The 23,420-nt window shown below is 37.2% G+C and overlaps 1 protein-coding gene across 2 annotated transcripts in view; it reads left to right on the forward strand.

Annotated features, from left to right (window-relative positions):
- Positions 1-532: 532 nt before the first annotated feature.
- Positions 533-23,420, forward strand: part of STXBP3 (syntaxin binding protein 3) — a 57,135-nt gene continuing 34,247 nt past the window's right edge. For both annotated transcript variants that reach the window (XR_013827163.1, XM_079913619.1), the window contains exons 1-6: positions 533-660; positions 11,228-11,277; positions 11,896-11,977; positions 15,233-15,309; positions 17,926-18,004; positions 19,244-19,344. Coding sequence is in view for 1 of the 2 variants with exons in the window: in XM_079913619.1 (XP_079769745.1) it covers positions 612-660; positions 11,228-11,277; positions 11,896-11,977; positions 15,233-15,309; positions 17,926-18,004; positions 19,244-19,344 (438 nt within the window). In the remaining variant the exon portion in view is untranslated. The remainder of the gene's footprint in view (positions 661-11,227; positions 11,278-11,895; positions 11,978-15,232; positions 15,310-17,925; positions 18,005-19,243; positions 19,345-23,420) is intronic.

Here is a 23,420-nt window from a genome sequence, read left to right on the forward strand (position 1 = left end):
TTCGGCATGCCAGGAATTGAGCTAATTAGATTTTAAATTCTTCATTAGTAGGTCTCCTTTTTTTGACTTTCCTGAAAGTCCTGCAGAGTTCTGGTCACAGTGGACGGCACCTCATAGTTCTATACAATGATTATGTCCTTTAAAAATGAATAAAATAAACTTTTTGGAGGCTAAATTTTCTAATCGGTAGCTGACTGAGTGAAGAGTCTATTACAAACCGCTTCGCAAAGAACTCTTTTGTAAAGCGAAGGATCCCTTCCTTTTTCATGAATCGTATGCGTGAATTCGGGATTTCTTAAGATGGTATTAGCTCACAATCCGTCGGTACGCTTTCGCTTTCTGATGTCCCAGGACGTCGAAATTCGGTTGACAGCCTACCGCTAGAGGGCGCGCAACTGCCCACGGAGATTCCACCCGCACTGCGCAGCCTCAGTCCAGGGGTGGGCGGGAATCCCCTTACGGACGCCCATGACGTCACCGGAGGGCGCGGCCCGTGGGTGTGGGCGGGGCCTTCCCCTCAGCGACGGGCGGGGCCCGGCCGAATCCCCTCTAACAGCTGAAGTGGGTTGCGAGTGGGAGGCGGCGGCTGGTCCTCAGCGGTGTTTGGGAAGATGGCGCCTCCGGTGACGGACCGGGGGCTGAAGAGCATCGTGTGGCAGAGTGAGTGCGGTGGGACAGGGGCTGAGAGAGGGAAGGCCAGGAGGCCGCGGCGCCGGGCCCTGCTTTCCTGCCCCAGACCAGCAGTCTCTTGGGGAGCCGCCACGGGCTCTCGTTGCTTTGGCTCCCACGTCCATGTTAGCACTTCTTCCTTCTTTCCTTCCCAGCCCTCGTTCTGGCAGCACCGACGGTGGGCGGGGTGCGGGAGGACGCGGCCTTCTCGCAGGCGTCCGGCACCCTCGGCTGGCTCGGCCGGGCTCTGGCCCCGAAACCCCGCCCTGCGTGAGCGGCCCTGGGCCCGGCTTTTCCGCCCGCGGCCCCTGCGCGGTTCCTCGCTTGCGCTGCCTCCGGGGCCCCACCAGTCGGCGATGTCTCTCCACCCGAGACAGTCTGAGCGCTGTTTCTCTATCCCACCCCTCCCCTTCTCCCCACGCTTGAGTTTTCCAAGACTGCTTACTCTGCTTATTCGTCTTAGTATCAGCGAGAGTTTTACTAACCGTACTTTACAATGCTTGTCCTTTAAAAACACAAAAAGAAAACCTCACTGTTAAACAAACCCTTCTTCCCTTCTAGAAGAACCCACTTTCTAAAGAGTTCTTGAGAAGGGACCATCGGCATGATTAAATCTCGGGGCCAATCTGCACCTTCACCTCTTCCTTTCCACTCTCGGAGCCACTCCCTTCTGCTAGGACTGTATTATAATACTTACTGGTTACTGATATTCTGCCATTGTGCTGTATCATCTACGACTTTCATAAATATCACTCCACACCTAGGTCTGCCAGCTTAGAGAAGGAATGAAACCGCCAAGAACCAAACAGGAAGAACCATCATTGTTTGGCATTGCTGGGCTCAAAGTAATTATAGTCTAGTAGTGGAAAGGGGTAACATCTAATTAGTATTTCTGGCTCCAGCTTGTTGAGCAAGGAACAGAAATAGTGACTGAGTTAACAAAATTATGGGAGTCACAGAGTTCCTGTGTAAAATTAAAACTCCAAATCGGTAACTGGCATACTGCTTAACATACTAAAAACAAGGGTATAAATAGAAGGGGAAAAAAGTTATGAAAAATTTTTTAATTGGATAATTATAAGGTTAGCATTTTGTTTTTCAGAATTTACATGGGTCCCTTTTAAGGTTTGGTAATATTTTAAAATCACAGTGGCATTTAAATACATTTATTTGAAAATGGATAATGAATTGTGTTGTATAATTTCCAAGATGGTCCTTAACATCAGCATTTATCAGAAAAAAAAGGTTAATGATCGTAACCTCGGTATTGATAGCATGGAAACTAGGCAAGAGGGAGCGTTTACAGGTAACAAAATTTCCGTCTTGTGCTGTTAACTTGAGGTAGCACCAGGATACCTACATGGAGCGTAAGATAAAGAAGAGGGGACACTGAATGGAAGGAAGTGTTATGCAGATTAAAAAAAATAGTTCTTCGAATTTTTGTGGAAATAGGAACATAACTAAAAGATAAGATGGTATTCATTCAGCACTTAGTTTAATAAAGTAGAGAGAGAAAGAGAAGTGGGAGCCTCTGAGTTCTGTTAGCAAAAGGTGAGAAAGTCTGAAAGAAATGATGGAGGAATCTCCTCAGGGAGAATCATATATTTGGGAAAAGGTTTTGCTAGGTTGAAGGTAGTATAGTTAGGTCAGGTTAGAAAGATAAATAACTTAACCTTCAATTTACCTGTAAAGTAGGGAGAAAGGAATTAATATTTTTTTAACATAACTCTGTGCCAGGCACTATTCTTTACAAATATCAAAACAATAAGAATTATTATCTCTTTAACAGATGTTAAAGCTGATACGCCTATTATCATAGACTGCATAATTCTTAATAGACAAAAAGTCAAAAACAACCCAAATGTCCATGGACTGGTGAATGGATAAATAACATGTGGTTATGTCCATACAATGGGATATTATTGGGCAATAAAAAAGAAGGAAGTACTGAAACATGCTACAGTATTTTTTTTTTTTTTTTTTTACGGTACGCGGGCCTCTCACTGTTGTGACCTCTCCTGTTGCAGAGCACAGGCTCCGGACGCGCAGGCTCAGCAGCCATGACTCACGGGCCCAGCCGCTCCGCGGCATGTGGGATCTTCCCAGACCGGGGCATGAACCCGTGTCCCCTGCATCGGCAGGCGGACTCTCAACCACTGCGCTACCACGGAAGCCTATGCTATAGTATTGATGATCCTTGGAAACATTATGCCAAATGAAAAGAAGCCAGTTGTAAAGAACCACATATTATATGACTCCATTCATATTAAATGTCCAGAATAGGCAAATCTATAGAGATTAGTAGAAAATAGATTCGTGTTTTTTAATTTATTTTATTTTTGGCTGTGTTGGGTCTTCATTGCTGTGTGTGGGCTTTCTCTAGTTGCAGTGAGCGGGGGCTACTCTTGGTTGCCGTGTGAGGGCTTCTTGTTGGAGTGGCTTCTCTTGTTGCGGAACACGGGCTCTAGGCGCACGGGCTTCAGTAGTCGTGGTGCGTGGGCTCAGCAGCCATGGCTCACGGGCCCAGCCGCTCCGCGGCATGTGGGATCTTCCCGGACTGGGGCACGAACCCGCGTGCCCTGCATCGGCAAGCGGACTCTCAACCACTGCGCCACCAGGGAAGCCCGGCAGGAGGATTCTTAACCACTGCACCACCAGGGAAGCCCTCTTCTAGAGCTTTAAATTCCGAACAGGCCCTGGCAGAATGCAATGGATAATAATGCTTGTGAAAAGTAAACAGTGGGGAAAAGAAAACAGTAGATCAGTTTTGTAATTTTCCCCCATTATTCAATAAATATTATTGAATTCCTAGGGGAATACAGCAATAGGAGGCAGACAAGTTCCCAGCCTTCTTGAATCTTGCATTCAAGTGTGGAATAATAGAAAATAAGTATATAAACAAAGAATAAACATGATTATTTCAGTCTGTGATATCTATATATAGAAAGGAACTGTTGTAGGTAGGTGGATCAGGAAAAGTTTCTCTGAGTAGGTGACATTTGAGCTGAGGCCTAAAACATGAGAAGGAATCAGCCTTTAGGGACCACATTAAAACCTCTTTTAAAAATTTAATATTTGAATGCAAAGGGCTACATTTATTTACAAAACTAATTCCCATACTTAAAATCAGTAAAAGTTTCTAGTGCTTGGTATTGCTCATTTGCCACTTTTTGCTACGGGGGGGGAATGGTAATAAAAATATCACTGATAAAAGATTTTAAATAAAAATTTGATGAACTTTATTTGAAAAACACACAGCAAAACAATAGTAATTAAATCGACCATAAAGCAAGTTGAAGCCACCTACGACATTTTTTTCCTTATTCAGTATAGCCTATTTTCTTTCTTGTCTATAAACAATAGTCTAATGTCTGTAATTCACCTTGTATATTTTAGAGGAAATGTTAGAGAAAATGAACCTAGTAAAATTACAAATAAAAGTAATCAGAATGTATTTATCTGAGCCAATTCTTTGCACATTAAATCATAAGCTTTTTGGGTTTTTTTTCACATTTTTCTTCTAGTTCTTATATAGCTTCAGATATATTTTTTATTATTTGTCATTTTGTGACTTCCTTTTTTTAAACAGTTAGCATTAACATAACTTTTTCCTCCTCCTTCGAAATCTTTGTAATTAACAATTTTAATCTTTTTTTTTTTTTTTTTTTTTTTTGGGTACACGGGCCTCTCACTGTTGTGGCCTCTCCCGTTGCGGAGCACACGCAGGCTCAGCGGCCATGGCTCATGGGCCTAGCCGCTCCGCAGCATATGGGATCTTTCCTGACCGGGGCACGAACCCGTGGCCCCTGCATCTGCAGGCGGACTCTCAACCACGGCGCCACCAGGGAAGCCCTAATCATTCTTAAATACCTTGATGTGGCAAAAAAGTTTGATAACAGAAAAGACTGTAAAATAAAATTAATCTTCATCCCTACCCAGACCCCAGACTCCTTTGCCAGAGACAACCACTCAGGTTTCTTATAAATTCCTTGAGAACTTATTTATGCCAATATAGGCATGTATAAAATATATTTTTTTGTTTTTTGTTTTAATCAATTATCTTTGTTTTATGTCTTTTTTCATTCTGGTCACTTCTTTAAGTTTATCTTGTTGAGAAAAATTCTCTTCTTTTACTTTTTGGACATTTGCAGAGTCATGTATTCTTTTAAATCAGTATTTATTGACTACCCTGTGCCGCCCACTATTCTAGGTGCATACTCCTTGACCTCCTGGAGTTTACAGTTCAGTGGGAGGAGACAGGTACATAGGTACTAAGTGCTATATTAGCAGCATGAAGAAGTTTCATGGGAGAAGAGAACAAAAAGGAATTATTTCCTCTCTGCGAGTGGATCAGGGGAGACTCCAAATAGGAGGTAACAGTGAAAGGTGGTAGGATTTTGCCAGACAGGGAAATCTGAGCCAAGACCCAAAGATGTGAAAGTATGTGATTGTTTATGGAAGAGGGAATAATTCCTTTTGTCTGAGTACAGAGTATTTGTTGCAAGAAATAGGGGGATGAAGACTAAAAGGTAGGTTGGAGCTAAATTGTTCAGACATGCTGTAGCAGTGGTGAGCTACTAAAGCTGAAAGGTTTTTTTTCCTCCTTCTCAAACAGCAGTCATCAGCATTTTGGGGACTTACTAGAACAGTGCTGAAACGAAGTCATTTTCTTATTCCTAAAGTTTTCATTAAGTATAATGCTAGTGTAAAGTGCACTAATGCTAAATGTGCAGATGGATACATTAAAAGAAAATTTTTTTTATTGGGGTATAGTTGATTTACAATACTGTGTTAGTTTCAGGCGTACAGCAAAGTGAATCAGTTGTACATATATGTATATACACTCTTTTTTTTTTAGATTCTTTTCCCATATAGGTCATTACAGAATATTGAGTAGAGTTCCCTGTGCTATACAGTAGGTCCTTATTAGTTAGTTATTAGTCCTTATTTAGCTTTGGCTGCATTGGATCTTCATTGCTGCGCATGGGGTTTCTCTAGTTGTGGCGAGTAGTGGCTACTCTTTGTTGTGGTGCGCGGGCTTCTCATTGTGGTGGCTTCTCTTGTGGAGCATAGGCTCTAGGTGCACAGGCTTCAGTAGTTGTGGCTCACGGGCTCTAGAGCATAGGCTCAGTAGTTGTGGCACATGGGCTTAGTTGCTCCACGGCATGTGGGATCTTCCTGGACCAGGGCTCGAACCCGTATCCCCTGCATTGGCAGGCAGATTCTTAACCATTGTGCCACCAGGGAAGTCCTAGATGGATAAATTTTTACTCATGTAACTACCACCTAGATTGAGGTATGGAATGCTTCCAAGCACCCCATAACTCTTCCAATGCCAAATTCCACCCTTTACCCCAGAGTAACTACTGTTCTGACTTACATTGCCATCAAGCAATTTTATAGCAGTGGCTTTTTACCTTTCCACCCTTATGTTTAAGAAAGGAACACTTCAGGCTGCTTGTTGGGTTTTTAAAAAATATTAATTTATTTGGCTCTGCCGGGTCTTGGTTGCGGCACTCGGGGTCTCTGTTGCCACATGCGGGATCTTTTTTAGTTGCGGCATGTGGGGTCTAGTTCCCTGACCAGGGATGGAACCCAGGCCCCCTGCATTGGGAGCATGGATTCTTAACCACTGGACCACAAGGGAAGTCCCCCTTCAGACTTTTAATTGTAAAGTATTTGCTTGAAGAATAAATATAGAATTTATTAAATTTCTACCTAGAAATAATTGCTTTAATATTTTCCTTTGTATATATTTAGGTGGTCTTATACTAGTCCTCAGTTTTCATATTGTTCATATTTCATAATTTTTTTTAAGATTTTTTTGATGTGGACCATTTTTTTTAAAGTCTTTATTGAATTTGTTACAATATTGCTTCTGTTTTATGTTTTTTGGTTTTTTGGCACGAGGCATGTGGGATCTTAGCTCCCCACTCAGGGATCGAACCCACACCCCCTGCATTGGAAGGCAAAGTTTTAACCACTGGACCACCAGGGAAGTCCCATTTCATAAAATTTTAAAATAGTAAACCTTGAAAGCTCTAAGTGGTCTTTCCCATGAATGGGTCAATCTGTTTTTTGTTTTTTGTTCTTAATTTATTTATTTTTATTTTTGGCTGAGTTGGGTGTTCATTGCTGTGCGCAGGCTTTCTCTAGTTGTGGTGAGCGGAGGCTACTCTTTTTTGCAGTGCTCAGGCTTCTTATTGCAGTGTCTTCTCTTGTTGCGGAGCATGGGCTCTAGGCGTGCGGGCTTCAGTAGTTGTGGCTCGCGTGGGGTCTAGAGTGCAGGCTCAGTAGTTGTGGTGCACTGGCTTAGTTGCTCTGTGGCATGTGGGATCTTCCCGGACCAGGGCTCAAACATGTGTCCCCTGCATTGGCAAGTGGATTCTTAACCACTGTGCTACCAGGGAAGCGCAGGTCAATCTGTTTTTATTCAACTAGTAATGAGTATTACTTTTACCTCTGCCCCAGGCCCCTGGGATTACCTATAAAGATTCTTACCTGTTCATTTCCTGTTTTCCAGACAAATCAGTTTTTCTTGCATATTTATCAGGTTTATTAGTTTCTCTGTGATTAAAGATAGTTGTACAAGTATACCTTGGCATTGCTGATGCTATACACTACTTTGTTAGTTCTTTTATTTTTCCTTTCAGTGTTTTCACATCCTCTTTGGTGTTACAGTTTTAAATACATTTCCTTTTATATATAGGAGAAACAGAAGGAGCAAAGATAGAGTAATTGGTATTAATAGGTCATTAATTGGGGACCATCTGGACTGGTGGAAGATTAATTTAGAGATTAGGTGGAGGCCAGTTGATGGAGGATGTTGAATAGTAAGAGTCTAGATTTTATTCTAGGTAGGTAACAGCATTTGAGAGAATTTTGAGGTGGGTATTGATATAACAGGGCTGTGCTTCAGGAAGATGACTCTGACAACAGTGTGAAAAATGGATTGGAAAAGGTAAAGGGCTTGGAGGTAGAAAGCAGGAAATCCAAACAGGAGATTATTGCAGTAGTTCAGTGAGAGATGATGAGAATCAAGGCAATGCTGGTGACAGCGGCAGTCACCAGAAAGAACAGTCAGTACAGCCTAATGATTAGAAAATGGAGGAAAGAGGAAATAGCTGATGACTATGACTAAGAAAATGACAATAGGGCTTCCCTGGTGGCGCAGTGGTTGAGAGTCCGCCTGCCGATGCAGGGGACACGGGTTCGTGCCCCGGTCCAGGAAGATCCCACGTGCTGCGGAGCGGCTGGGCCAGTGAGCCATGGCTGCTGAGCCTGCGCGTCCGGAGCCTGTGCTCCGCAACGGGAGACGCCACAACAGTGAGAGGCCCGCGTACCGCAAAAAAAAAAAAAAGAAAATGACAATAAAACTCATAGAAATGGAGAAGTCTAGAGCAGTTTTTAGGGCATTTAATCTTAATTTGAGTCACATAGGTGCTTAAACCTGTATTGTGTAATGGAAAGAAGTCCAAGGAGAGTTGAGGATTTGTGGAAAATTGAAGGATTCCTGGGGGTTGAGGGAAATAGGGAGAAGTTAGTCAAAGAGTACAAACATCCAGTTAGAAGCTGAGTAAGTTCTGGGGATCTAATGCACAGCATTGTGATTATAGATAACAGTACTGTACTATATAATTGCAAGTTGCTAAGAGAGTAGATCTTACACGTTCTCACCCCAAAAAAGAAATGGTAATTATGTGAGGTGATGGAGATGTAAACTAACACTACAGAGGTAATTATATTGCAGTATATGTGTATCAGATCAACACATTGTATACCTTAAAGTTACAAAATGTTATATGTTAATTATATCTCAATAAAGTTTGGGGAAAAATTAAAGGACAGATCTGTTAGAGGATACTTTGATGATGAGTATGGTCTCTGAGGAAGAGTATAGAGCAAGCAGAGCAAAAGTAAGAGAATTGACTCTTGGGATGTATCCATATTTAGGGTGCAAGAGAAATGGATTATAAGGTTAAATAATTCTCATTAATAATTAGAGGAAATACCTTTTTAGTTCTGTCATATTAGTTGATGTGATTTCCTTTGACTCCTCCAAACACATTTTACCTGTAACCACATCACTTTTCATGGATGCCCCTAATCTCTGTCCACAAAACTAGTTATCTCTTTATCATTTTTGAGATTCTAACACTCACTGGCTTGGTATCCTCAGATTCTAAGGTATCCTCAGATTCTAGTTAGAAATAACGGCAAGCCACATATGTTACTTAAAGTTTTCTGATAGCCAAATCAAAAAAAAAAGGTAAAAAACATGAAATTAATTTTTAAAATATATTTTGTTTAACTTGATCTATCCAAAATGTTATCATTGAAACATGTAAATAACATACAAAATGATATTTTAAATTTCTTTTTGTACCAAGTCTTTGAAATCTGGTGTGTATTTTATACTTGCAGGACATCCCAGTTCAGGCTAACCACATTTCAAGTGCTCAGTAGCCACATGTGACTAGTTTCTGCCATATGTGACAGTGCAGTTTCTAAGGTGGTAAAGACTGGAATGAGTTCGGCTAGGGAGCTCTTCAGTCTGCTCCATCATAAATTCCATGAGCATTCATTTCTAAGAGAAAGACATAAATTCGGCAAAAATTAGCAAAATGTCTTTGATTTTCAGCTTGTTTTAGGTATACAGGAATAAAGCAAGCTTAGAAAGGGAAGTACCATAATGTTTCAGTGCCTCAGTGCTACTTGAGGAAATCCTTCCTCTTTGCCTGTAGAATACCAGAATCCACTACTTTAGGCTTAAATTATGGTTAAATACTTCAGGCTTTTGCCATAAATCTATATAACATCATAATCTTCCCAGAAACATATATAAGCCTCTTAATATCTTAACGCTTCCACACCTCTCAATCACAATAAAACCTTTCAGATCACAATTCTTATGATGAGTGTCAGTAACCCTTATTAAATATACCCTCTGCTTGGACATGTCATTTTTTAACATGGTGCCAAAAACTTGTTGGTAAATTTCCAAAAGCATTAACTTAAATATAAATTAAGAAATAGAAAAGTTTAAATGAATTATATAAGTATCTCATTATCAAGAATTAATGGGGCTTCCCTGGTGGCACAGTTGTTAAGAATCTACCCGCCAGTGCAGGGGACACAGGTTCGAGCCCTGGTCCGGGAAGATCCCACAGGCCGCAGAGCAACTAAGCCCATGCACCACAACTACTGAGCCCGTGCTCCACAACAAGAAGCCAACGCAATGAGAAGCCCGCGCACTGCAACGAAGAGTAGCCCCAGCTCACCGCAACTAGAGAAAGCCCGCTTGCAGCAACAAAGACCCAACACAGCCAAAAATAAAAGTAAACAAAATAAATAAATTTAAAAAAAAGAATTAATGAAAAACAAGAGTTACTGTAATTTACATTTAATTTTATTTTATGTGTTACATTACTACAATTTTCAAAATTAACTGAGAATTAATAAAACATTAAATGTGGGAAATTTTTATCTTACAAAGTAGAATAACAGGTATTTGTGTGAATTGCCTCTGTGTATTTTATTTAGTAATTTAAAATATATGTTTACATTAATTTTGAAAATCATTGCAAGGAACGCATTAGTAAATATTTACTGATTATAAATAAATTCTGAATATTTGTATCCTAATGCTGTGACACATTTTTGAAAATTGTAGTAAATCAGGAAGAAACTTACTTATCTAGTTTTGATTGTCAGATGTAATTTAGCAATGGGCCAGTTAGGGCTATTCCTGTGGGTTTTTTGTTTTTGTTTTGTCCAGGCCATGGTGGCATGTGGGATCTTAGTTCCCCAGCCAGGGATCGAACCTTGCCCCATTAACAGTGGAAGTGCAGAGTCTTAACCACTGGACCATCAGGGAAGTCCCAGTTTCTTGTTTTCATCTTGTTTACTTAGGATTTAAGTAAATAGGAAAAACCAAGTGAGATAATACTTTCAGAAATATTTTCCAGATATGTTTATATAATTAAATATGTTAGCCTTTTTTAAAAATTTATTTATTTTTGGCTGCGTTGGGTCTTTGCTGCTGCACGCAGGCTTTTCTCTAGTTGCGTTGAGTGGGGGCTACTCTTCATTGTGGTGCGCAGGCTTCTCATTGTGGTGGCTTCTCTTGTTAAGGAGAGCGAGCTTTAGGTGCACTGGCTTCAGTAGTTGTGGCTCATGGGCTCTAGAGCGCAGGCTCAGTAGTTGTGGCGCACGGGCTTTTTTGCTCGACAGTATGTGGGATCTTCCCAGACCAGGGCTCAAACCCGTGTCCCCTGCCATTGGCAGGTGGATTCTTAACCACTGCGCCACCAGGGAAGTCCCTAGCCTTTTTAATAATATTCTTATTCTCAAAGATTAAAAATATATTACAGTTTAAATATACCATATAGGTTATGTATTAAAGAGAACTGGATTTTTACTTCGAGTTTAACATGTGAATGTGCTTTTTATGTAGCTGAGCAATTCCAGTTGATATTTCCCCAGCCATCTTGGACCTTTTGAGTAGTTATTCTGACTGTTGATTAAAATTCCTAAATAGTTCCCTTTTTCTTTGCAGAGATAAAAGCAACAGTGTTTGATGACTGCAAGAAAGAAGGCGAATGGAAGGTAGAATTTGCATACTCACATAGAATTTGCATGAAGCTAGAAGCCTTTATTGAAGACTTCTATATATTTTACTTACTATACTTCTATAAAAGTATAGAGTCTAGAACCATACTGCTTGTGTTCACATCCTAGCTTTACCTCCTATTAGCTGTGGCTTCTTGAACAAATTACTTGACATCTCTGTGCCTCTGTTTCCTTATCGATAAAATGGGAATGGAAGTACCTCATAGGGTAGTTGTAAATATTAAATGAATTAATCCATGTAAAATGCTTAAAATGGTGCCTAGAACAATTATAATTCTACAAGTGGCATTTTATAATTTTAAGAAAATTTGATGTTAACATACATTTAAAATGAGCAAGTTCTCTGCTTCAAAATGAAAATATTTCTATTTGCTTACTTATGTATAATATCATGTGTCCGTACATTGAGGAAATAAATTTCTAGGTCATGCAAGTTAAATGAATTGAGATAATTTTGCCCACTGTCCTAATATTTTAATTTTATATTATAAAAAGTTTATAAGTTTGAGTAGGTTTAATGCATTAAATTCTGTCTTTTGTGAATTCTTGGCAGTCAAATGCTGATAGTATTTCTTAATTTATATTCATTTTAAGATAATGCTTCTAGATGAATTTACCACTAAGCTTTTGGCATCGTGTTGCAAAATGACAGATCTTCTAGCAGAGGGTATAACTGGTAAGTGTTACAAATACTCATCATGAAAAACTTTTCTTATTATGATTGGGAGAGTTTGAAGTATTAATAAATTTTAGTAATTGTGTTTCTCAGGGGGTTATGTTTTATTTTTTTAGTAATTCTAGCCATAATAATTACACTGGACATTCTTTTCTTTGTGAATCTTCAGAATAACCTCTGTAAGTCAGAGTTTTTTCCCTCAGCTGAGACATATAATTAAGCACCCCTAACCAAGACTAAGTTGCCTTATTGAGTTTGTTCTTCAAATTTTTTATTCTTATGTATTTGTTACAGTTTTGTATGCTGATGCACTAGGTTTACCTTAGTATTTTGATGAATGTTTGTGGTTTTCATGTATTGTTTTTAAATGAATAGTAAGATTTATGTCATAAAATCAACTTTTGTACATATTTACAAGTGTATACGTTTCTCTTTATTACCTAAAAATGAGACTATTAATTGTAAATTTAAATCAGCTTTAGTGTGGGATTATGGGAAAAAAATCACACTACCACAGTTGCTGTCTTCCACTGGGCAGGATTGTGTTAATGAGTTTTTAATTTCTCTTACATTTTGGAGAGAATACCAATATCTTGTACCATTCATAATCATATCATCATCTATATAACTCATCATCCTTTAACTCATCTATTTAAATTTGCCTTCATAACAGCCCTTTAAAGACAGATATTAATACCCCGATTTGTAAAGTGAAAACTGGGACTCAAAGTCAAATATAATTCTTTTATATTTTGGATTCTAGTATAATATCTGTATCCTCTGTCACTCCTAACTTGTGAGGTTCAAAAGTACACCCAGTATTCAAGAAAGTGTGAGCATTGGGTAGAATGAGAGGATTACCTAAAAAATTTAGCAATGTTTACTTTTTGATATTTATTAATAAAATAATCTTTTATTGTTGATTACATATTCAGTTTGTGGTCTTTATGACCTTCAGTAGAAAATTAAGCTCTGAACTAGAAATTAGAAGATTAAAGCCTTGATTTTTCTACTAACTAGATAAGTGTAATATTGATTAAGCTACTTAAGTTTTGTTACATTCCCAGAGTCTCTCTGATGTGCAGTTAGAGAACCATTTGATAATATGTGTACAGCACTATGAAGCTACAGAACCATTTTGCACTGTAAGGAGGTTTTATTGAATTTTTATAGACCATTGTTTCTTACTGTGTGTTCAGTGTTGATTGATATTGTTCAAGGAAAGGACTCTGTGGCCACGTTAGTTTGGGAAACTGCATTAACAAAGCTAACAGTTTTCTTTAGGACTTTTTTGGAGTTTTTTATATGCTAGCAGATAATGTGGATCCCCTGTGAATAGGTATAGTATTCAGTTTTCTAAACTTATTTGACCACAGAAGCCTTTTTTGGGAAGTATTATATAGGACTGTATATCATGGAGCGTATTGCTGTGGATTGTTCTCAATATCCTCCAGTCACCTAGGTTTGCTCTGATTTAATCATAATCATATCTACTAACTAGAACATGGCACATTTCTTTTGAGTTCCACATCAGCTCACCTGCATTGGCCGTTCAGTGATCAGACTTTCTGTCTGCATTCAGGTCATTTGTGAAAATATTCAGTGTGTCTTGGAACTTTTAAAAACCATGAGAAAAAAATACACGTGTGATGCTACCTCAGTGTCTCCACTAAAGTCAAGTAAAAACCTTTAAAAAAAAATAGACTTGGAATTAGATTATTCCTTTGTCACTATTATAGGAATAATCATAAAAACCTTTCTTTTTTTATCATTTAATAGATATCCACTTTTCAGTGAATTGAAGAAGTGGCACTTTCTGCTATTGATAACCAGACATTTCAGAATCTTTTCAAAGTCTGTGTTCTAAATCATATTACAACATTTTAACATGTACGTTACTCTCCAAACATAATACATAGTATGTACAGCATAAGATGACTGTAAGACACTTTATTTTGGGCACTAAGCAATAAAAGTAAATTAACACAGATTTAACCATAATCTTTTAAAGGTGAAATTACAATTGTTGGGAATGGAGATAAAAATAAAATTAACTATTTCCTCAGAAATCTTATTTGATATCCTCTCTAACAGAAGCTATGATAAACCTATACTATACTAGTATAAATTTAGGGATGAGAAAATGAATCATCGTATTTAAAAGAGAAGTCCAACGGTAGCCTTCCTTGCATGTCAGATTAATGTTTTAAATTCTTTCTAGGCCCTTTGCCAGCGTGAATCTTGAAAGATGGTTCTCTTGATTTGTAGAATGATACTTTAAGTTAGTATTGTTTTAATATAGCCTTCATAGTTAATTTGACAATTTAGGGCTTACTAGTTTTAAATTCACTTTGTTTTATATTAGTTATTTATAAAGTTCTTAATTTCAATAATAAAAATATAATTGATTAAATTATGGTGATACTTCATTGTTGAAAAATGATTTATATTAATGTGTGGTTTTAAAAGAAAAAGAGTTAATTGGCAATTTATTTAAAGAATGTTATAGCAGTTAAAAACTTAGACTCTAGAGTTGGACAGATGTGGGTTGGAATCCTGTCTCTTCTTTCTTACTGTGTAACTTGGATAAGTTTCTTAACTTTTTTAAGCCTCAGTTACCTCATTTGTAAAATACATAAAGGGTTATTATGAGGTTTAACAGATAATTCATGCTTAGCCTGATTTCTGATATTATATTTTCTATTATTATAGTAGAATTTTTTTTAAAGAAATACATTTTTTTTTTCGATACACGGGCCTCTCACTATTGTGGCCTCTCCCGTTGCGGAGCACAGGCTCCAGACGCGCAGGCCCAGCGGCCATGGCTCACGGGCCTAGCCGCTCCACGGCATGTGGGATCTTCCCAGACCGGGGCACGAACTCGTGTCCCCTGCATCGGCAGGTGGACTCTCAACCACTGCGCCACCAGGGAAGCCCAAAGAAATACATATTTTAATTTTAAATGCATTTCTTGGTTTCTTCATGGCATGTTGATTGCTTATGCTGGTAGACCTAGCTATCAAATAGCTGCTTTATCTTTTTTTCTCATGATGAACACTTAGCCCAGAGTTTAGGGAAGACACATTTTCAGGACTTTTTAATTTTTCAAGTGAAGACAAAGAAAACGTTAAGCCCAGGATATACAATTGTGTTTCTATATTATTATAAATAAAGAAGTACAGTGAATTTCATTTAAAAATTGTTTCAAGTTTATAAATATTTGGTTATATAAAATGACTTTTTTTTTTTGGTTAGTTGTGGAGAATATTTATAAGAATCGAGAACCTGTCAGACAAATGAAAGCTCTTTATTTTATCTCTCCAACATCAAAGGTGAGTGTTTTGAATCTTTAAAAAGTATGTTCTTCAGAATTTTCACCATTGACATGATTTTCTCTTAGAAAATTCAAAGTAATAAAATGTCCTTTATTAGATGCTTAGGAGAGTCTCCCTGTGTTAGAAGATTGTTTCATTTGCATTCTTCTCAATGAGAATATTTAAGTGAAAGAATTCCTTTCTCCCCGTCTATTAAAGCAGAATTTAATTATATAAAATGATAGAGTTTCTTTCAATAATTTGTACCCATGCAGTTTCTATTCAACCATAATTTTTAGGAAGATGGAAATGTATGTAAAAGAAATGGTCTTGGATTAATCTTTCATTTATCTTAGTGACTTCCCTATAGTATACATATATGTATGGGTGTACACACATATATGTATGTATATATGCGTATATGTATGTGTATATATATTTTTTATGGGAAAGGTATTTCTTTATAATCTAACCATGATTTAATTCATACTTAAAGCCAAAACTGTAGAGCCATATAAAGTATCAAATTCCTTTATTCTGTATAGTATCTGAGAATGCATTTTCCAACACATCCTTTGGCTTATTCTTAGAATAAGAATTTTAATTTGGCAATTCCAATTTCATTTCTTCTAACTCTAGCAGAGCAGACAGTAGGGAAAAACCCAGACATTTACTATATGGTCTCTACATATTGGCTGCTGGTGGATTTTAATGACGTTTTATATCTTATCCATAATATAATTTTATAAGATAAAATTCATGATCGGAAAAAATGAAAGAAGCACCATTTTCACCTACTAAATAGGCAGAGGGATTAAAAAAAAGTGTGTATATGTAGACATTTATTTATTTATCTATGTATCCTATTCTAGCTGTCAATACCCATTATCAATGGTTAATGGAGTAGAAACTACTATATACTGCTAGTGGGAGTATAGATTAATATAGCCTTTTTGGAAAATAATTCGCTGTATCAAGAACCTTGAAATGTTCTGAATCTTGGAGTTTATTGTAAAAAAAAAAAATCAAATAAATTGTCAAGCTAAATTTCAAAAGCAATAAAGATATCCAGATAAATTCTTAGCATTAACAAATACTGGTATGAAATACCATGTGGCCATTGAAAATGAGGTTTCTAGAAAATTTTAATGATCTGTATAAATGTTAATTTTTAATGTGAGTGACAAAAGCAGGATACAAAATTATGTATTCAATAAAGTATCAAAGGATTTAAAGAAAATGATACCTGAATGTGACTCCTTTATCTACCACAACCAACTCCAGTTTCTCTTCCTGTCCTGAATCAATTAGCTCTTGGGTTCTATAGGCCTCTGGGTGTATGTGAGGCCTTGGGCTCCTTGGGTACTTGTAGAGAAACTTGGTGTGAGATTTCCTTCCTCAGGGGCTGGGTGAGCACGTGGAGACCAGCATCAGAGAGTTCCCAAGCAAGGGTCATAAAATGACAGATTTCAGGAAGAGTTTATGTATAAGAGATCTGTGAACCCTAGGGGAAAGGTCAGTTGGGTGGATTTTTGCTTTTATACTTACAGCCCTCAGGAGGAGAAACTTCTTTGCCTTCCTCTTCGCCTTCCTCTTCTTATGGTACTGCCTCTATTTAGGATACTCCAACAACTAAACCTGAGCTTCAAATGAGCTGACAAAGAGAAGCAACCACACATCTAAGTAGGTCAGGTGGCCAGAGAGAGACAGTTTAGTAAGAATGAAAAAAAGGGCACGTCTAGCAACGTATAGGGGCTTGGAGGGAAGAATGATAACCAGAACAGAAAAACAGTACACTTAAGAAGAGTCTGGTATAGCACATAAACTTTCTGAAGCTCAGAAGTGTATTTTCTCAGTTAAAGAGTTAATTGAAGAGGATAATCACTATGGAAATTTGAATTAATAGTCTAAAAGATAAAAATGGAGTATCTCAAAGCAAAAAAACAATCATTGAAATCATGAGGGGAAGGATAAGAGACTTGCAGGATAGATTCATGAGCTCTAACAGAAATATACTAGTTCTAGGAGTTGCAGGAGGAGAAAAGGGAACAGATGGATGAGAGAGAATTAAATTGTTTGTTCTTCATTTTTGCTTTCAGGCTACTGTATCTTTAAAACTACCAGCATAGAGGCAAATACTATTAGACTATATTACCTGCTCTCCCTCCTCTTCGCAGTCTGCCAGCCTTTGGCTTTTTCTTTCTAATCCCCCTTGACAATTTTAGCTCCTAGCTCACTGTCAGTCTGTTCAGCAGTTCACCAGTCATAGTCTGGATGGTTTCATTTTCCCTGTAGGTAATACTTTCAGTACGTTCATTGATTTCTCAATTCCTTGATCTGTTATCTTCCAGTGGTCTTGTCTTTTATGTTGCTTCAGCTTCTCAGTCACTTGACCATTCCTAGAGCTCCTCGTCACCAAGACAGCACTCTATTCATACATTTTACCCTACTACTTACTATGCTTCTAGCTATAACTGGCTAGACAACATAGCATCTTAAAAAATCAGTTTATAAATTAATCTTTTGACAGTTAAGGTTTTACTTTATCATCAAAATAATCTTAGTTATTTCAAAAGATAGCATATTTAAATTAGTATTTGATAAAATGTATATTAACATCTAACCTTTTTTAAGTCTGTAGACTGTTTTTTACGTGATTTCGGAAGTAAATCGGAGAACAAATACAAAGCAGCGTATATCTACTTCACTGACTGTAAGTAGCTTTGTAAAAGTTATTGCTTCATTATTTCAAATCCTATTAATTATGAAGTATTTCTTGTAATGCTATTTTAGTACTAGTGCTTTCTATTTATTGTTTGTTCTAATTAGGTTAGAAGGAATCTAAAAATATAAGATTATTTCTATGCTAATTCATGGTAAGGTGATAGAAAATTAAATCATTCCAAACTAGTTTCAAAAGATAGTCATTTTTGCTGGTGTACAGGGGTGAGGGGGTTGATGGAGAGGGCTATCCCTCAAATTCTGTGCCAATAACAGGAAGAATTCTTCTTTAAATAAAAGTTTCAACTGGGGATTTGATTATATAATAAAAAAATAAGACCCTTTGGGAGATGCACTGAAGAAACTGCCATCTGTTTGCTAATATTAAGTGAGAAAACCTATCACATTTCTTTTTCTATGCTCTACATTCAAATAAAAAGCAGCTTTCTATATTATTTTTCCTGTAAATTTTTATTTAGCTCATACCTAGTAGTAGCTTGCAATTTTTATAAGGCCATGTCATAAGTATTTGTCATTTAAGTAACCTTATTATACAGAAATTCATGTTTATGGAATTGATAAAATTTAATGAGTATGAAGCCTCTTTTAATTTAAGGCATTTTGAGGATAAAGAACAACATGTTAAAAGACAGCAGAAGCCAGTGGTTGATACTCCAACCTAGTTTTAGTGAAACTATATAAGCAGTTAGGTAAAAGGGGGGAAAAGAAAGGTTCTAAAGTCCAGAACTTACTAGTTTAGAGGTTTAGAATTTCCTGACACTAAAGGATATCCTGTAATTCAAGGAAAAATTAAAAATTTGTGTGGTGTGGCTGCTCTTAATGGTAGATTTAGAAAAGTAGTATAAATTCCTAAGAAGTTCTGAAAGTCCTGTGAAAGTTTATTAAGTCCTTAGTTTGGACTTGATTTTCCTTCCTAACAATTTTAGTTTGCTGTATTAGCAGCTCTCTAAGGAAATATATCTTAGGTTACGGTGGATATGAATGGGGAAAGTGGAATTTCTATTATAGCCCTCATTACTAGAATGCATCTGTTCTATAAAGTGAAAAAACAGTATTTACATATTATCTCTGTCTTCATAGTAAAATTACTTTGTGAAAGTCAGTAATTATATATAAAAAATAAATATCTTGGATGTTGGAATGATTTACTCAAAAGAAGGAAAATTTAAATGCAGCTATATGCTTTGATTTTGTTTTTTTTCCCTCTCAGTTTGCCCTGATAGTCTCTTTAACAAAATTAAGGCTTCTTGCTCCAAGACAATAAGAAGATGTAAAGAAATAAATATTTCCTTCATTCCACTTGAATCTCAGGTACTTTCTATTTTTATTTTTTTAATTTATTTTTTATTAAAACAACTTTTTTTTTGAGCAGAGAAAGGTTTGTTACAAGGGTCAAGCAAGGTGAATGGGCAGCTTGTGCTCAGAAGACCCAAATGCCTTTTATTTTTAAGTTTAGTTTATAATGGATTTTAAAATTCAGTTTTATGAACTTATTTGTTAATAAGGTTTATCCTAAAGATGTTTTATATATTATATATTTGGTGAAGTTTGAACAATCCACAAATAAATATTTCCTCTGATGAAGGGAGGAGCATGAGTACTAAATTGGAATATAACATTAATAATGAAAGTGGACTTAAATTTCGTATCTCCCGCTAAGTCCTGTGTGTGTCAAGGTTTACAGACCTATCAGATTATGAAACCAGAAGATTTTTAGCATAATGTTTGTTAAATGACTCCAAAGAGATAAATACTTTTCGCTTCTGTAACCATTTGTGATATTAAAACAAAGTTCTTTAGTAAACTTTTTACATAATGTTATATAAACTATTATTTAATTTATAAAATGAAGGATTTTTGTAGATTTGTTTTGCCTTTGGAATAGTTAATGAGCCTTCAATTAATAATTGCAAACACATAGTACTTTCTCTGTGTCACTTTCCTAAATGCTTTACATAAATGTATGCATGTAATCTTCACAATAGCCCTATGAACAGATGATAATTCTATCTACATTTTAAAGATGGGGGAATCAAAGAGGTTAAGTAACTTGCCGTAATCACACAGCTAGTGCATTGTTTAGCTCTGTTCTCTGTGTTTGGATTCCAACATTTCATAGAATTGAAATAGTTTACTGTTGTTTGGAACTCTAAGGTCAATATTTTAAGAAATAGAATGGTCCTGGATAATGAATTTTTCTTTTAAGCTGTTGCTGGGTTTTTTGGTTTTTTTTGTGTGTGTGTGTGTGTGTTTTAATATTATTTATTTATTTGGCTGCGTCGGGTCTTGGTTGTGGCACATGGAATCTTCGTTGAGGCACACGTGATCTTTCTTTGCAGTGCCCGGGCTTCTCTCTAGTTGTGGCATGTGGGTTTTTCTCTCTCTAGTTGTGGCATGCAGGTTTTCTCTTCTCTAGTTGTGGCGTGTGGGCTTAGTTGCCCCGTGGCATGTGGGATCTTAGTTCCCCGACCAGAGATCAAACCTGCGTCCCCTGCATCAGAAGGCAGATTCTTTACAACTGGACCACCAGGGAAGTCCCTAAGCTGTTGCTGTTTTTGACAAAGAAAGACCATAATCAAGTTTGTAAAATTTTAAGATATCTGCTTAACATTAAACTGTTTTCCAAAGGTTACCTTTAGATTTATTCTTTTTCATATGATATGTAAGTTCAGTGTAGAGTGAAAATGGGCATCCTAAAATGTTGTGGGATTAAATAGCGGTGTGAAAAATATTACAAATGTGTCCAGAGCATCTTGCCGCACAGAAGATAAATACGGTTTTAGCCTCAGAATTCAGTAAATTTCAATAATTGCTGTATATGGAGGAGAGGTTTGTGTATATATCTGACTAATTTGATGGCTGATGGAAATAACTTGTCTTTGTGTGTATAGACAAATCTCATGAGACTCTTCTACTTACCAGTCTTTGCAAAATGTTATGATTATTTAAGCTCCTATCTGTTGGCTATGTTTTTCCCCTAAAAAGTTTTTTCTTTTAATTTACTTCCTTGATAAATATCTTAAGGGAGTTTACTTAATAAATTTAACTGTTATGGGGAAATTACAGTGAAAATTGTAATTTTCTCAGTTTTGTATTGTGACCTTTTGTTTGTTTGCAAGTGAAGATATAAATGAAATACTACTAACTGCTTTGAGCTGTAAGCAAAGGCCTATGTGAGCGTTTATCAAGAGCATGTGCTGTGGACATTGTCTTCTAGATGCAAAGAGTATGCTATGGAAAGATGATCAAGATATGTGCCCCACCTCATCCGAGAGCTGTGAAAGAGATACAAAGTATTACGCATCTTCAAAACAATATCAGTTAAGATTAGGTTCAACTGCATATAACAGGACAACTTAAACTTTCAGTGTTTAACCAAGTTGGAAATTTATTTCTTGCTAATATACAAAAAGTCAGGAAGTGGGCTATATAAGTCCGGTATGCTGGCTGTACAAAATTGTCAGGGGCCTGGTCTCTTAGGGATGGCCCTCATGATCCAAGATGTCTGTAGAATTATTATGTTCTCATTTGAGGAAGGAGGATGAAGGAGAGAAAGAAGAAAGTACATTTTCATTTATATCTTATTAGCTAAAATTTAGTCACATGGCAATCCCCAAGTGCATGGAAAATGGAAATGTAGTCTTTTAGCTGAGCGTATGGCTGCTTACCCCAAATAATTGGTATGATTACTGAAAAGTAAGGGAACAATGGTTTTTTAGGCGGCAGCTCATAGTCTGCCAAAAGAGGAGATTAATTCTTACTAGGAAAATGAGAAAACACTTGAAAAATAGAATTTCGTAAGGTAGTAATGAAGAGGGAGGAAATATTCTAAGAAGTGAGAATAGCGTGAGTGCAAAGATACAGAAGCAGGAAAGTGCAGGGGAGCAGCAGGAATAAGGATTATAATGGGTGATGGTATGATAGATAAGGCTGTGCCTGTAGGTAGGTTGGGACCAGGTTGTAGGAGGCACCAGGTTCCATCAAGAGTGATAGCAGAAAATGGGCTGGTACAGAAAAGTCCTAAAGTCTTTAAGGAAAAGTAGAAGTTGGGTGATCGTTGAGGAGAAATTGGTAAAGTCAGAAATGATAGTCTTCCGAAGAAGAGAAGTTGGACATTCATCATATTTCGAAGTTTCATAGAGAGGAGAGTAGTTGACTCCTCCTGAATCCATGAGTCAAAGGGATTAAAGAAAGCTCTCTTTCCCTTTCAAAGGGTTTAAGGTAATTAATGCTGTCACATATACATTAGGGCAATTAGATGGAAAGCATTAAAGAATATAAGGGAGTTTGTTTACAGTTGACCTCAGGGAGTACAAAAAGTCTGGTATAGTTAGTGGAGAGGGTGCTAGATTGTATCTAGGTAGAAACAGAGCTAAGCTGGCTATAATTTAGGAAGAAAAGTAGATGGAGGTTGTGGGGGGAGAGTTCCTATATTTAAGGAGCTGATTGTGGGTCATAGAGATGAAGAAAGCATTTAGTAATAGTCTAAAGGAACATGTCATGGTGGTGATGGAAAGTGGGGGAAGGAGAAGGAAGGAAAAGGAAGATGTGAGTATAGAATGAAAACCAGCTCCAAAATTGTATTTGGTTCATTAGAGTATTAGATAATAGGTAAGATTAATTTAAGCTGTGGTAACAACTCCCCAAATCACAGTGCATTACAACAACAAAGTTTATTTCTCCTTCACGTTAGTGTCCATTTTGGTTTGACTGGGGCTTTGCTCTACATCCTCTTCATTCTGGGACTTAGGCTGAAGGAGTAGCCCGTCTGGGACATAGCAGAGGGAAAAGAGAAATGGTGGAGCCATACAATGGCTTTTAAAGCTTCTGTAGGGAAGTGGCACATGTCACTTCTACTCACATTCCAGTGACCATAGCAAGCCTGATATCAATGAGTGGGAAGTATACTCCATAGGGAGAGGCCCTGTAAGGAGGGCAATAAATATTTTTGAACAGATACTATCTACTGCAATGGGGTAGAATGCTATGAGAAAGCCACAGTCCAGCTGTAGGGTGCTTGTTGGCAGTTAATACAGCAACTAAGACTTTGTTAATACAGCAACACAGACATAAGTGGTAGCTTCAGCTAAATCTCAGTCTGTGTTCAGGCTGCTGCTGTTAGTGATGGGTTATGTTCAGAGAAACGAATTACTTTGTGTGAAAGGAAATGCAGGGAAGTTTTTTCATAATTCATTAGTTAACCTATAATGTTTATTACATGTCTACTTTTACACTCAATACATTATCCTAGGCTAAGGGGGATTACTATCATTGTTTAAAAAACAAAATTAAAATTAATTTAATGGGAAAATCTCAACTCCAATTAGAGAGCTTTTTCTTTTGTATTCTTCAAGTAACACAATAATAGTAAATCTCTAATCCAATTC

The sequence above is a fragment of the Stenella coeruleoalba genome, assembly GCF_951394435.1.
Source record: "Stenella coeruleoalba genome assembly, chromosome: 1".
Taxonomy (NCBI): Eukaryota; Metazoa; Chordata; class Mammalia; order Artiodactyla; family Delphinidae; genus Stenella; species Stenella coeruleoalba.